Source organism: Spermophilus citellus (genome assembly GCF_964194105.1).
Source record: "Spermophilus citellus genome assembly, chromosome: 7".
NCBI classification, from domain to species: Eukaryota; Metazoa; Chordata; class Mammalia; order Rodentia; family Sciuridae; genus Spermophilus; species Spermophilus citellus.
In genome coordinates, this window is record NC_138188.1 from 62,962,174 (window position 1) to 62,978,504 (window position 16,331).

The 16,331-nt window shown below is 36.0% G+C and overlaps 1 protein-coding gene across 1 annotated transcript in view; it reads right to left on the reverse strand.

The window, feature by feature from the left end:
* The window catches only part of WDR49 (WD repeat domain 49), a gene marked incomplete at both ends in the record, with an annotated part of 149,249 nt that overhangs the window by 12,768 nt on the left and 120,150 nt on the right, over positions 1-16,331 (reverse strand). Inside the window, 2 exons of the mRNA XM_081300726.1 lie at positions 5,565-5,711; positions 7,467-7,576. Coding sequence (XP_081156852.1) covers positions 5,565-5,711; positions 7,467-7,576 — 257 coding nt within the window. The remainder of the gene's footprint in view (positions 1-5,564; positions 5,712-7,466; positions 7,577-16,331) is intronic.

Genomic DNA, 16,331 nt, shown 5'->3' on the forward strand with positions numbered 1-16,331 from the left:
TCAACATATCCTAAAAACTGACCTCATTTCCTAACTTTAAAGCATCTTCTTCTCCTGTGTTTCCTCTCTCAATTATAGTTTTTTACTTTTAAATATTTATCCAACCTAAAAAAAATAACAATCATGCATTTCTTCATCTTTGATCACGGCACACAATCCTTTCAATTCAATCTCCTTAAATTTTTTCAGATTGCTTTCAAAGTTATTATTTTCAAAATAATGACACATACCATTTGGTGAGTGACCAGTGTCAGTAATTGGGCCATAATTAACCCACATAGCTCCAAAGGCAGGTATCGCTACCCCAATATAATATCCAAGAAACCAGAGAGGGTGTAGTAATTTATCTAGATATTAACTTCTAGTCAAAGGCCAAGTGATGAGTCAGAGGCATATAGCTGGCTGTGCATAATATGCTGGCTTCAGTCTGGCCCCCTTATAATGCATCCATCCACCACATTGTTCCCTGAAGCTTTCTAAAATTCAGAGCTGGTCATATCACTCTCCTGTTTCAAATATTTCATCAGGAATTTTGTTCCTGGATAAGAGGATAGGTAGTGGCGAGTCATCATTCTCATTGTACCAGAGAGACAGGAATTAAAAAAAAAAAAGATAAATTACAAATCATATTTTTAAAGCCATCGAAGGGCTATGGAAGCCAAGATAACCACATTAAATATAATTCCAAACATAATAGAGTTCTTGCTAGATGAGCAGAGATGGCCAAATATTGTCTTCCCTCTGAGGATTTATCATGTTTGAGCATTGCTAAGACACAAACTTGCCATAGACTGAGAGACTCTTCAATGTACAAGTAAAATCCACAGAGTCTTGATGGCTATGTGGGTTGGTGTGATGTGCTGGAATCTAGAAAAAAAACCCACAGCTTTGGCTAGTGTTCCCCACAGGACAGCCTCTGAGTTCTTTAGTGTGTGGGCGACTGTGGATGGGACTGGAAATGTAAAGCAATGTTTCCTACAGTCTCGCTGGACTTAGAAGGTAATATAACACTAAAGGGAGAGGTTTACATCAGAAACTTGATATCATACATGGCCTAAGCCAGCTAAAGCTCTACCTCAGCACTGACCCATCTCAGTTCCTAATCGGATAAAGGTGATCAGCCCCTTACCCTCTCTGCTGAACTAAGGAAAGAGTAAACTCTTGCTAGGAGAAAATAACATAAATGATGGTGGAATGTGATGATCATTATTATCCAAAGTACATGTAAGAAGACACAGATTGGTGTGAATATACTTGGTATACAACCAGAGATATGAAAAATTGCACTCTATATGTGTAATAAGAATTGTAATGCATTCTGCTGTCATATATAAATTAAAAATAAAACTCATAAGGCTTGCAAAGAAGTAGGAAAATGTGACAATAACCAAGAAGGAAAAACACATTAGAAACAGAACCAGTGCCCATTCAGATATTGGTGTTTAGCAGATCAGGACTTTTAAATAGCTATTAAAAACATGAGCACAGGGGAGCATGCCTGTAATTCCAGTGGCTCAGGAGGGTGAGGCAAGAGGATTGGGAGTTCAAAGCCAGCCTCAGCAAAAGCAAGGTGCTAAGCAACTCAGTGAGACAATGTCTCTAAACAAAATGCAAAATAGGGCTGGGAATGTGGCTCAGTGGTTGAGTGTCCCTGAGTTCAATCCACGGGTACCCCCCACACACAAAAAAAGAAAAGTCACATGCAGTGATGTGCACCTATAGTCCCAGATATGTAGGAGACTGACGCAGGAGGATCACTTAAGTCCAGGAATTGGAGGCCAAGTTAGACAACATAGCAAGATCCCATCTCAAAAAATAAATAAATAAATAAATAAATGGAACAGGAAAAGCAATGGACAAAATAAATGAAAACATGTATAATTCCAAATGGCATTCTAGAAATAAGTGTGTGTGTGTGTGTGTGTGTGTGTGTGTGTGTGTGTGTGTAATTTTAGACATATATAAAATCTGATATTGGAAACTGATTAGGTTGGCAAAAGATCGAACTAGGGAATTCAAAGAAAAGTAACATAAAAGATACAAACTGAAGGCCAGACAAGAAAAAAAGAAAAGAAGAGCATCAAAATATTTGAGGTATAATTAAACTCTCTAAAATGCATGTAATCACAATCCTAGAATAATAGGAGACAGAAGGAAGGGAAATAGAAATATTATAGGAGAAAGATAATTGCTGAGAATGGTCATAGTTGAAGAAAGATGCATTTAGGAATGTCTATGAATCTTAAGGAATATAAACATATAGAGAACAGTATTTAAATCCATCACAATAAAACCTCTGAAATCCATGGATAAAGGTCCTAAAAGCAGTCAGAGTAAGAAGCATCAATAATATTAAGAGTAGGATTTTAAACAGGAACTATGGAAGCAAAGAAATACGTTATCTTTAAGGAATAGGAAGAAAAATAACCTTGCCATCTACAATTTTAAACCCAGTGAAAATCTTCTCCCACAGTCCAAATGAAATTAATGCATTTTTCAGACACATAATAGCTGGAGAAAATATTGGTATATAGACCTATATTATAAGAAATACTGCAGCAAGTTCTTCATACTAAAGGAAATGATTTCAGATGGAAGCCTAGTATCACAAGGATTGAAGGACACAGGAAAGAATATTCACCTCTAGGGCACTCACGAAAACAATATTATAAAGAGATATAAAAGCTCTGAAGAGGAGATAACATGTAGTAATTCAGAATAATTAATTAAAACATTTCAGTGGCTCCTCACTTCTGATTAAATAAATGCCAAGGTCCTTAGACTAGTAGACTAGGCCCTCTGTAATCTGGCCCCCTGAGCCTACCTAGCCTAATTCTCTTCATGCTCCTTCTAGAATACAGCCATTAGAAACTCCATGTGTCTTCCATAGCACATCATGTTATTCAAACCACCTTAGATTTGCATATGCCACTTCCTTACCAGAAACACTCCCCTCTTTTCTTATCTGACTTATTGCAATTTAACATTTAATATATAGCTCAGGCCTAATCTTGTTTCCCTGAGAAAATGTCTCTGAATTTCCATGTGTTTCCACAGTACCCAGTGCTTATCTGTACCATAGCCCTTGTTGTAAACATGATTATATGTTTACTTATCTACTTTCCCACCTTGACTTTTCAAGGTCTTTGAAGGCTGGGCCTCTACATTTTATCTCTGTGCCAGCACAGATGCTAGCACATTCCATATCTACCTTAGGGAATGCCGGATACACAAAGGCAAGGCATTCAATATCTAAACGCCTGCATGAACATGCATTATTTCAGGATCTTCTAGTGGAAGACCATGATATTATTTATGGTATGTTACAATCTGCTTCTGTCCTTCACTCCTTTATTTCTAAATGGCACATGAATACCTCAAACTCAACACATTCTAAATATGACCCATTCCATTTAACCCCTACTTGTGTGTCAGACTTAGCAACTGCCTCAGTATCTGAAGTTGTCCATAGCAGTCGACATGGAGGCATTTGTTTTAATTCTGTCCCCTTTTTTTTTTTTTTTTATCTCTGGTGTGTCTTTTCTTACATTATTCCCTATTAACTTCCAGGTCTCCTTCTTTATCCTTTGAACTCCTCCTCATTCTGTAAGTCTCAGCTCAGATGTGACCCTCACTCTGATTTCCTTCCCAGGCCCCAACCAGGAAGAATCCGTCTTCTTTCTTGGTACCTTTGCCAAACCTCATCTGTGGTACCCTATGTCACATAGTAATCTGTAAAGTCAGTAGTTTGCATCAGTACCTCTCATAAGCTTGTGAGGATTTTAAAAGGCAGAACTGTTTTCCCTTGCAGAAAAGGCACATGAGTAGAAATCTTTTTTTAAAAGGTAAATGAAGAAAAGCTAAAGAAAGAAAATTTAAAAGGGAAAGAAAGCATGTTTTTTAAAAAACCATGGAGAAATTACAAGAAATATAGTATAAGAAATTTAGTGTAAATTGTTTTCTTTGTTAATGTTTTTCACATGTTTTACATATTCTGATCTAGTCATCACCCCCAACCCCCAACATGCACATCCTCCCTGCCCATAAGCAGAATTCATCTACATCCTCATCTGGTTGCACAGTATGAAAGGTCCTCTGTGAATGGGATTTGCTTCTGTTTACCTGTCTCTCTCTCACCTCACTCACTACCTCCTGCTGTGTATTCATCTTGCATGAATTCAGACTCCTTGCTCCATCCTGGTTTTCTCCTCTGTGCTTACCCTGGGTCTGAACAGTCTATATAGCTTCATCCTGGTTCTCAGAATCTTTTGTTAATGTCTGTTCCCCAGATGCTCCCATTCTGCATCTCACAAGAACAAGATACCTACTCCCCCATATTCATTATTAAAGATGGATCATCCTGATGAAAAATGATAGGGGGATAGATTGGAAACCTCATCAGATACACTTAAAGGTTATTTAGAACCATAGTTAATGGCTGCACATTTTTTAAGAGAAATGAGCAGAAGCCACAGATGACCCTCATGACAAGCAAATTATTACAAATTTAGCAAAAAGAAACGTTAAGGAAAGATAAAAGGAAACTGATGATAAGTAGACTGGAAACTATGGTGATGGGGAATGACAGATCTACTTTGCTCATAAGTGAAATTTCAAGCAAAAATAAATAAATAATGGCGAGCAGCTGTTCTCCCTTTCCACAGGGGACCAAGAGAAAAGGAGAAGCTCAAGCATCCACAAGTGTGGACATAAGGAAACACCTTTCTACCGCAATGATTTTTATGGTTCAAGGAATCTGATGTCAGAAGATTTGGAAAGCTGAGAAGCCACAGATCTCAGACAGATGCCATGTAGTTCTGATTTTTTGACTGTTGCAGGTTGAAAACTTACACTGTTCATTAATTATTTTAAATGAGCTCCCCTGAAGTGTGCATATGCTTTCTAAGTGCTTCACTGAAAATCAGATTGTGTTACCTGTGCTCCCATTAGGGCTCCCCATTGTGGAGAAATTTTCATGCAGAAATTTCATGCACAAATTATTCTTTAAATTGTTAGAAACTCAAAAAATTAGAATAGTCTGAAAAACTGGGCATTCTTTTGCACATCTTGTTTCAAATCTTCAGAGATCATTCACTTGTATTTTCTAAGTTAAGTTTTCTTGCCCTCTCTTATTAGCCCAGCACTGCAGCTGGCAGCCTCTGAGACAATACACTTTAAGTGGCCTCTATTTTTAGAGACATGAATAGAACAAAACCAGATTGCCAGAGATTCTCTTCTAAAGCAGTCTCATGATGCCTCATTTTCTGGGACCAGTTTTGAACATGAAGGTTATTTTGGGGAGAGAGGTTCTCATCCATAGTAGATGCATAATACAAGTTCATGGCATTCTGACTTCAGAAAGGGACAAAATAAAAATATTCCTTTTTTGAATTCCAGCCTGTTGACTTTCCTGAGAGCACAGACCAGCAGCTGAGCTATAAATCTCAGCAATCAAATTACCCACTTCATTTCACTATAACCTACAAGGCAAACATGCTTTTCTACTTTATTTTTGAAGATTAGTGGAGAGAGAGAGTGGAGGTGTATGATGACTGAGGACTTACTTTCAGAAAGTAAAGGAAGCTCTGGAATTTGGGGATGCTCCTCCTCTGGCTCTTCCCTAAAGTATTTCTCAAGGTCTAGAAGGAAAGAAGGTTTCTTCACTTCCGGCAGCTCTTTCAGCCCTCGGATGCTTAATGACCTAAACACACCTTCAAAACAGCAGGCTTTAGGGAAAGACATGGGAAAAGGACAATATCATTCATCCCTTAGAAGAAACTTGCACATTTTCAAGTTAACTTTTTAAAACTGAACCTTCCTGTTAGTCAGCTGGTACAGCTGCAGTGATCAGCAAATACTATAAACACAGCTGTTCAAAATAAATCCAGGGTCCTTTCTATTCAGAGGGACCAAGATGAACTCAAGACTTCCCTTTCATTTATTTAATTTTTTTTATTTGCTTTTTTTCCCTTGAAAATGAATATTCTGCAGTTTGGAAATGTTTCAATTTCTCTTTTATCTACGAGAAAATTATATATCCTTTGTGAAATGGAATCTATTTACTTTTCAGTATATAATTTTTAAAAAAATCTATAATTTTGAATTGGCAGGTATTTTTTCACTCCACAGTAATGTAAACCAGGGCTGTGTCACTGTATTTATTATACACACAAAAGAGATGATGGGAATGCATTTTAATCAGACCCCTAAAATCAATGTTTTGGACAGAATGAAAAAAAATGGCTTCACATGTAAGTGGGTAATGGTATAGAAATCAACGAAAGCTTAATTCAAGATATGACTTTATGTTGTTTGTTAGCTCTGGGAGGATAGAAACTGTACCTTTGTCATTATGAGGCTCAGTACTTAGGGTAGGTTTGATAGCACCTGCTATGAAACAAGTCCTGTGTAGGTTTTGGATCCTGAGGCAAAAATGGTTTTTATTCATTTTCATATTTTCCTCTTTAATCTATTTTTTATTTAAAATTAAATTATATTCATTAAATTACAAATTTAGCAAAGAGGAACTCTGAGGAAAGATAAAAGGAAACTGATGTTTCCTTATTAAAGTAAAATTAAATTAATTTATTAACTGATAAAATTTGTTTTTATTAACTGAAAAAATTTGTTTTAATTGGTATATAAAACAATATTCTGCATATTAATGGAGTACCATGTGATGTTTGATACAAATATAAATTGCATCATGTTTAAATCAAGCTAAACATATTTATTACCTCAAATGTTTATTATTTCTTTGAAGTAAAAACACCTCAAATTCTTTCTTCTGGTTTCATGAAATATACAGAACACCATTATTATCTAGAGTCACCTTCCTGGGCAATAACCCACCAGAACCCTCCTTCCTGCTGACTGTAATGCAGTACCCATTGATCACCTTTTCCCCATCCCCTACCCCCACCTCCAGCTTCTGGTAACCCCATGTTATTTCCCCAGTGCTGGTGGAACCAGGGTCCTCCTAGATGACAGGCAAGGGCTCTAGTTACAATCCCAGTTCTGGTAACCATCATTCTATCATCAGATTCTGTGAAATCAACTTAGATTCCACATGAGTGGGGTTATGTAGCACTAGTCTTTCTGAGCCTTGCTTGTTTCACTTAACGTTAATGGTCTCCAGTTCTACTCAAGTTGTCACAGTCATCATTTCTTAAATGCTTTAGGGAAGTGTCAACATTCTGATGCAATCTATTTTGGGAATCACAAAAAGCACTTTACACATGTCTTCTGGCTTACAGTTTCATCACTTACATGCTGTATAGCCTTAAATAAGTTACATAATGTCTCTGAACCTTACCTTCTTCCTTTATTTAATGGATATCATAAAATCTTACATTAGGTTTTTTAAGAAATACAGACATTTCTGGAATACAGAATTTAGCTGTTTCCCTGATTCACACTGATCTATAAAATAACAACATAAAACTATATCAACAGTGATTACTTACTGGCTGATTTTTGTATAGTTTCATCATAATAAAGTTTAGGTGTTTTTTTCTTATAAATATCTCTTTCCTCATATTTTATGTCTAAATTTATATCTTCTGATGGTTTGACACTGGAAAGAAATAATTCACGATGAAATAAAAAATTAACTACAAGGACAGTTTGTGGCAATAAGTACATATTATACTTCTACCAAAAAAAAAAAAGTCAGTTTCTGTGTACTTAAGTAGTGACATCTATTTACACTAATCAAGCCATACCTTTGAATAAAATGCTTGCTAGCCAGGTGATGATATAAAAGAGTGAGAACCACAGGCCAAGAGTCTAGTTAAGCAAGAACTCTGTTCCCATAACAACTGGAAAGTCAGAAAAAAAATTATGCAGGATGAAATTTTACAGAAAGACACACACACACACTCTTTCCCGATGAGTAAATTACAAGGGCAACGAGGAGCAAGTAGAAGTGATCCATGTCAAGTCCTCCATCTTCACTTAAGGTATCCAAAATGCAAATGTTCAGTATATTTAGAGCTTACCATATGCATCTATTAAAAAAACCTTTAGAATAGTTGAATCCACAGAAAAGATTTTTTATCAACAAAATGTAAGGAGAGAGGGAGCTCCTTATTTAGCTCTATGAAAATTCTGTGAGAAAAAAGAAAATAATCTCAAATACTTAATATTCATTATTATAGATTTCAAACTTAAGAGCCATAGCTAGTGGTTGTCAAAAATCATTATTAATGTCTAAGGAGCACCAGACCTAAAAACACACCCATTTTCCCCAAGCCCCGGAGAGCCATGGGGACCTTTGCCTGCCCAGGTCCTTCTGATTCCCTTCTCTGCATGCTTTGGCTCTTCAAGACTCTCTTTCATCCTCAACTCTGCTTCATATTTTGTAGCTGTAGGACCTTGAGATATTTCTTATATCCTTTACCTTAATTTTCCTTCTATGCAATGAGACTTTTGCTGTGGTATACCTCCTCCTTTAGGAGGTACAATGGATGAAAGATGGTGATGTACCTAATATATAATATTATTCAATAAATGTTAATTGCCCTCCTTCCTTTTCCTTTACTCTATTTTTACTGTATCTCACAAATCCAGCTTCAAATGTCAATACAAACAAAATTAAATCTATGCACCCTTAACATTAATATCAGAAGCTATATATACAGCTTGAAGTAAGAATTTATTGATTTTTTATATACATAAACAAAATTCTCATTTTAGAATTCTTTTTGAGTTTACAGAAAAGATATGACAATTGTTCAGAGTTCTGGTATACCTCTCACCCAGTTTTCTCTATTGTCAATATCATTTATTTATTGATTTGTAATAAATAATAAATAATCTCAAATACTTAATATTCGTTATTATAGATTTCAAACTTAACAGCCACTGCTGGTGGTTGTCAAAAATCATTATTAATGTCTAGGGAGCACCAGACCTAAAGAAATAATACTTACAATTTTCTAGGGGAAAGGTATATTCTTAACCCAATAACTACAAGCCCTAACTATATCATAGCCCACCTTTCCAGTGTTCACCAACTTGTTATTGTTACAGATTCCTTATTTATTTATTGGTACAGGTGATTGAACGTAGGAGCACACAACCACTGAGCCACATCCATAGCCCTATTTTTTATTTTATTTAAAGACAGGGTCTCACTGAGTTGCTTAGTGCCTCACTGTTGCTGAAGATGACTTTGAACTCGTTATCCTCCTGTTTAACCTTCTGAGCCATTGGGATTACAGGCATGAGCCACTGGGCCCGGCCTCTATTGTTAATATCTTACCATTTATCTCAATTAAAAAATCAAATTGGTTATATTATGAGCAATCAAATTTCAATTTTTTAAGAGTTTCTACTAGTATTTTGCTAATTTCCATGTTCTGTAATAACAAAAATGTTCTACTTCATTATCTGAATCCTGAGACTTCTCCTGCCTGTGACAGTTTATTGTACTTTTCTTGTGGATCATGATCTTGACAACTGTGAAGAATATGGGTCAGACTTTTGGTATAATACCTCTCAATTTAGGTTTGCCTGACATTTTTCTTAAACTGGTATCATTCATTGTTGGGAGGAAGGCCACAGAACGCAAGTGCCCTCATCACATCCAATCCAAGACATGTGCTATCAACCTGACTCCCCACTGCTGATGTCAGCCTTGGTCACCTGGCCAAGACTGTGTTTGCCCATTTTGCAGTAATAACAGCTTACAGCACCCACCCGAATGTTACTTTTTCTCTGGAAGCAACTTAACCAAGCACAGCCCACACTTGAGGAGAGGAGTTTAGTTCTGTTTTTAGAGTAGGCAGAGTACCTACATAAGTTATTTGGAATTACAGATTTTTTTAGGAGGGTTTTGCTGTCCAAAAGCCTTAAGGGAGGTGGGTAATTTTTTTCCCAAATCATGCTGGATTGGCCTCCCTCACAATATGCCATCTCCTATAAATAATAGCATGCTATTTAGCCAATGTCTGTGCTTTGAAAACAGAATGATCATTTTAAGAAAGTAAAGGAATCTGTAACAATAACAAGTTGGTGAATACTGGAAAGGTGGGCTATGATGTAGTTAGGCCTTGCAGTTATTGGGTTAAGAATATACCTTTCCCCCAGAAAATTGTTGATGAAGTACAAAAGGTTTGGGAGGGTGGGCTAGAAGCAGGAAGTTCCCTTTTTTGACTAGTTAACATCAGACCTTGATTTTCCCCAAAGCCCACAGAACTCTCGCCTGCCTTTGGACTATTTGCTTTCTGGCTGACTCATCTGGTGGTGTCTAAATTAAGTATCTTTTTGTAAAAATAAAATATTTTGTCTTATCCACAGCAGGATAGAAGCAGGCAGGGCATAAAAGAATCTTCTTGGAATTATAACAAATTGCACTACTTACTTAGATGGCTGCCTGTGAAATGTGGTTAGATTGATAAAGCTGCAAGAGAAAGGGAAACTCTCCACAGGACTAGATCAGAAGGCCAACAACAAAGTGCTTCCTTCACATAGACATCGACATGGGGGAGTGGTTACCATGAAAGTGTGTTGGGGACTGAGAAGAGTTGATCGTTCCTAAGAGTAGATGTCATGGAGGAAGATAAAGAAGAAGAAGAAGCATGCAATGAAAGACTTAAAGAAAGTTCTAGGCAAAAATACCTCATATGTAGGGCCTGTGGTGGGCTCTGGCAACCTTAGCACTAATTCTGTGAGAAGGAAAGACCGTAGCTGATCTCCCTCCTCTGAGCTCTGGCTGCAGAGAGAAGATGATGACTGTATTGCCCTACTAAGCAATAAAAGGAAAGTGAAAGGACCTTGAGTGGTGGCTTTCACATAGCGGGTCCTTGACAAAATACCAGGTGACTTGACTGTGACACACCGATTTTTAAGGTTTTTATATGATGCTTGTTGGACAGCAGCACAGAGTGGTGGCAGAGGGCTAATTCAAGCCAGAGTGTCTATGTTTGGATTTGATCTACTCAGAACCAAGTTAGTTAATTTGGTTCTGAGTGAATCATGTAGCTTCTCTCTGCTGTGGTTTGCTGAGCTGTGAGATGGGGATGATAATAACAGCGATTGCCTAAGATTATACTGAAATTAAATGACGTAAACACATGAAGGCCTTAGAACAGTGCCTGGAAATGGTCAGAGCTCTGTAGGGACTGGCTACTATTACGTTCAAACAGAATAAGATGATACTTTTCACTCAAAGCGGGGCATTCCAAGAGCCCCCTATGAGCCAGTTCTAAAACCCTTGGGAGCTACCATTAGGATAAGACAAAAAGTAAGAAGATAAGGCACTCCCCCAAATAATAACTTCCTGCACCTACCTGTAGTTTTAAGCCTTAAATTTCAAAAATTAAGTAGACTTTCATTTGTCATATCTGAGCATAGGATAATTGCTGCCACAGATTGTTGGTAAAAGCAGATAGTCAATCCCTCAGGTGTTTTATTCACATAAGGTCTATTTTGAAATGAGATTTGAATGTTACATACTTTTTCTTGAAGTTGTCCATACATTTTCTAATTCAATTTTTCTCACAATATATGCTGACAAATAATTAGGTTATCAATACCATACAAGTAGTTTTAGGTGTCAGTTCTCTTCTAATAACAGTATGGAATTCAAAACGCTATAATTTAACATGGTTAAAACACCTTAATTTTAAGTGTGCCTTAAGAGGTCATGTATAAACTTGCTCAGAAATTTGTGTAATTTCTCCTCTGATTATTTATCCTGGTTCCTAATAATGAATTTATTTCTGTTAAGCAATTTTGTAAACTGTAAACAAGGTGAATGTGTCAAATAATAGAAGGGGAAATAGAAATGATCTTTGTTGACCTAGAATAAGAATAAAGATCAATGAATGAGAGTTCTATGACAGGATAGGCTTGACTTAACATTAGAATCATTCTGTAACAGAGTGTATGACAGTGAATGAATTTACTGCATAGAAATTACTCAAAAAGAGACTGGGGTGTGCTTCTTAAAGATGCCACAAGAGTTAGTCTGGCACACTTCTAATATCCCTTTCAATGTTATTATTAATTTACTAAAATTAATAAACATGAAAAAATAATGTTTGCTTTGCAAACAAAGAATCCAATTTAAAACAATGATATCTCACTAGTAGTTTTAAGAGGACAGTAGCATCCAATCTCAATTCCAAGACAGTAAAGCAGCCAAAAATTTCACATTTCTAGACAGCGGTTTTAGTGAATGTCGCAAAGATCTCTAAATCTTGTGATTCAGCACTTCCACTTCCAAGAATTTACTCTAATGATGAATTTCACTGGGTACTCCAACATAGGCCCACGAAGAAACTTAAAAACAAGGTTTTCCCAGTTAAAATGTGTAAAAGCTATATGATAAGCATTGGGGATACAGCTCAATGGTACAGTGTTTGCCTAGTATATGCAAGGACCTGGGTTCAATCCCAGGACCACAAGCAACAAAAAGAAAGCTACATGAAAAATTTCTAGGAAGTCATTATGATTATTGATATCCATAGATGCTCACATTAATTAATACAGAAATGTGTTCACTATATTTAGTAAATTAGCATATTGCTAAATTAGCATATTGTTTAGTCACTATATTTTTGAATGACAAAACACTATAAACTATATTAAGTCGCCAATTTCATAATATTAATTTTTTTTTATTTTCACAAGAATACTTGGAACAAAGTCTGGAAAGTGAAATGCCTTAGCAATGGTTTTGCTACACTGATTTCCTCTTTTTCTTCTTGCTTGTTAGTAATTCCAAATTTTCCCATAAAGAAAACATGTTATCTTCGCAATATAAAAATATTCTAACTTTATGTTATCTAAATGAATTGACTTATATAAATGTTTCTATATTAAAATAATTTTCAGTCCAAAAATTAAATATTGCTATAATTTAAGAAGAATTCATGTCTACTATGGTTATTTCTTATTATATATCTCTTCATTTCTTTTTTCTTTTTTCATTTTTTAGTCAGAGTATAATTTTTGTAGAATTTAAGGAAGGAGGAAATCTGTATCTCTGTATCAGCTATTAAATTAGCATTGAGACTTCCTTTGGTCTTTTAAATACTACATTCATCTTCATCTCCCAGGATTTAAATGGAAGTATGCTCTTGACCACCTACCTACTTCTATTATAAAATATTATAAGTGGTATGGAAACCAGGTGTTTGTGTACAAGCCAGAAGATAATATACACCAATTGTTTTTTCCTGGAAAGATAATCTTAGGCACTAAAATGAGAATACACCTTCAAATCATTTAATTTTTCCTGTATGTTAGCTGATTGTTTCATTTTCTCTAGACTTTTTCTTTTTCCTTCTCCATCTTTCTTAGCCATGCCCCCAGATGCATATTCACATACACACCAAATATGCTTTTTCTTGTTTAGTCGCTCTAAACTTCCACACACATTTATCTTTCCTTCAAATTTTTGCATATGGACAATAACTGGCATAATATCCTCCTTGAATTTATTAATCGAATTTATTACTATGACTAGGTAAAGGGGCACATTCTTCAGAAAGCATTTTCTTAGAAAGAAAATTGTTGATAATCTCTTCAGTATTGGACAGAAAGCTCGAAGGACACTTCATAGCTGACAACTCCACTGGACCGTGCTTTCTACATAGGATTCCTGGTAACATTCCTGGGAAAAGGGAGGGATGCACCTGGCAGTTCAATTCTGAAGACACATTTTTAACAATTTTATTTCAATTAGTTTGGTGATTCCTAAATTACTCCATATGCTCTCATTTCAATCCCTTCATCTGAATTAAATGTAACATGGTTAAAAACAAGCATTTTTAAATACCGTTAGCACTTTTGATATATTATTTTGTCCTTCGAAAAAGTACAACAGAGAAAATTTTGCATCATCCCTGCCCCTACCTGGGAATCTCCCACAGCCTACCTAAGCACAACCCAGTTGAGAAGATTGCTCTTCTGTATGCCCATTTATTATAACAGAGAACAAAGCTTGAGGTTAAAAAAAATCTGTGAATTTAAAAACATATCAGCAATAATTTTCATAAAACAAAGTGCTTAAGATGAATAGGTAATGAAATACAATGAGATGGAAATTGAGAGAGTAGTAAAACATTCGAATTCCAATTTTCAAATCTAAGGAACGGCTGATACAAATTGTTAAAAGCATAACTGAGTTTGTCACAGGGAATGGAAAATTAGCATATTGTCTGAAATACTCTTAAGCAGGAATCTGTAACATTTGTCTTCCCTTTTTCAGGAGTGTGACATGAGGAGAAATAGCGATGTTGCCCTAGGATGACTTTATTTCCTTATCTGCAAAATTTAGTTGGGTGTGTAGGTAGGGGCATTTTATCTTTCCATTCTCAGCACTCTCTGCTTGTACAGGTTTTTGTTATGCTATATTTCTAAGTTGGAAATATCCTTTTGCCTGAAAATAAAATGCCACTTGACATTTCAGCAAGCCACAATTCAAGGAAATGCAAGAACAAATATCAAAGTATAATTTAGTATAAGAGGATGTCTAAATAAGATTTTTTTCTCTCTCTCTTCTATTTAGCTATCAGCAGAAGTCCAAAATGTCTGAGAGCAAAATTCTTAATTGGGAAGTAAAACATTCCTATGTTCCAAAGGGAAGTGCTAGATTCCTTGCATATAAGCCCACTTTGCCAAGAAGATAGCTCCCAAATTGACTTCTGATGCTTAGGCCAGTCAGCACCCTAGGATACAAGAGACACAAACTGGACATTAACAGGGAGGATTGTGTCAGAGAGAGTTATAGGTATGTGCTGAGGCCCACCCCATGACAGCAGAGGGACGCTTCTTTGCCTCTTATTTCTAGCCTCCAGTCATGTTGACCAGTCAAAGAACTTGATGTACAGCCTCTGGATAACCAAGAGAGAGACATGGTGGATTGGGTTCTCATTCATACCTAAAAAGTCTACAGGTAAAAAGTTGTGGCTCAATTGGGTAAGGAACAGATATAGTGGGTGGAAAAGTTGACATAGTGAGGATGTAGGAGTTTCCTAGGAGCCAAGCAGAAGTGAACCCAAGAGGAATTGTGTACAAGGGAAAGCCTGGAAGTGTGAGGGGGTTAAAATTAAAAATAAATAAACTGTGATGGACACAGGAGAGAGAGAGCCAAAGAGCGCATTCGTTTGGAAATGTGCAATACAGAGGTCCTGAGTGGGACCATCAAAGAACCCTCAACTGGATCCTGGGGTGAGAAGGAGAAGGAAGAGTCGGCTTTGTACATCTGCCATGCAGGGAGAGCAGCAATGCCAACATCCTCCTTCTCTTTCATCCTCCTTTTATAGCCTCGTGAATGGGAAACTGTGACGAGTGAACAACAGAGAAAAGACAGTTTCTGCGATGGTGTTCCACTTGGTCAAGATTTCTAAAATGACAGTTGCATTGAATTGAAATATGGTGGGAATTTTATAGAAGAACTATCTTCTTGTCAGTTCTAAGGAAGCCCTATTTATTTTCTTATTTGGAATAAGTAATGAATCAAAAGCACCAAAATATTTTTTGTTTGTTTTCGTGTAGTAGGTTCAAATATTTATCCCTACCAGAATTCTGTTTTGTAATCGTATATGTATATTGGGGGGAGTGTCTATTTTTAAACATTTAATATTTCTTTTTTGAATTAATAATTAATAACCTTTCAAAACAGAAAGCATCTGACTCCGACATTTGTACTGGTAAATTCCATAAAGTATTTAAAGAAGAAATGATATCAATTCTATATAATGTGTTCCAGAAAATAGAACATTTTGTAACTCATTCCAGAAAGTCAGCATAACTCTCATGCCAAAGTCAGACAAAGATATTTCAATAAAGAAATAATACAGACCATTCTTTCTCATAAACATAATTACAGAATTCTGCAAAGCAGTATTAGCAATAAACTCCAACCATGTATAAAAATAATTGTCTACCATATCTAAGTGGAATTTATTCAAGCATGCAAAGCTGGTTCTCCATTTGAAAATCAATTGATATAATTCCAGTTGTGTAGAAGAAACTAGAATAAATAAAATCATCCTCTCAAAATCAAAATCACATTAAAGGCTTCAGAAGAAAAATCATATGATCAGAAAAAACATTTGACAAAATCCTATACCCATTCATAATAACTATCAGCAAACAGAAAAGAAGGAAACTTCCTCACCTTGATAAAAACCATCTACAAAAAACATTCATCTATCATATGTAATAAAGAGAAACTACATGGTTTCCCCCTAAGACCAAGACCAAGAAGAAAAAAGAATGCTCCTTCTCACCATGCTGACTCAACATCCTATTGGAACTCCTAGCTAATGCAATAAAACAAGAAAAGAAAATAAGAGTTATATATGTTGGAAAAA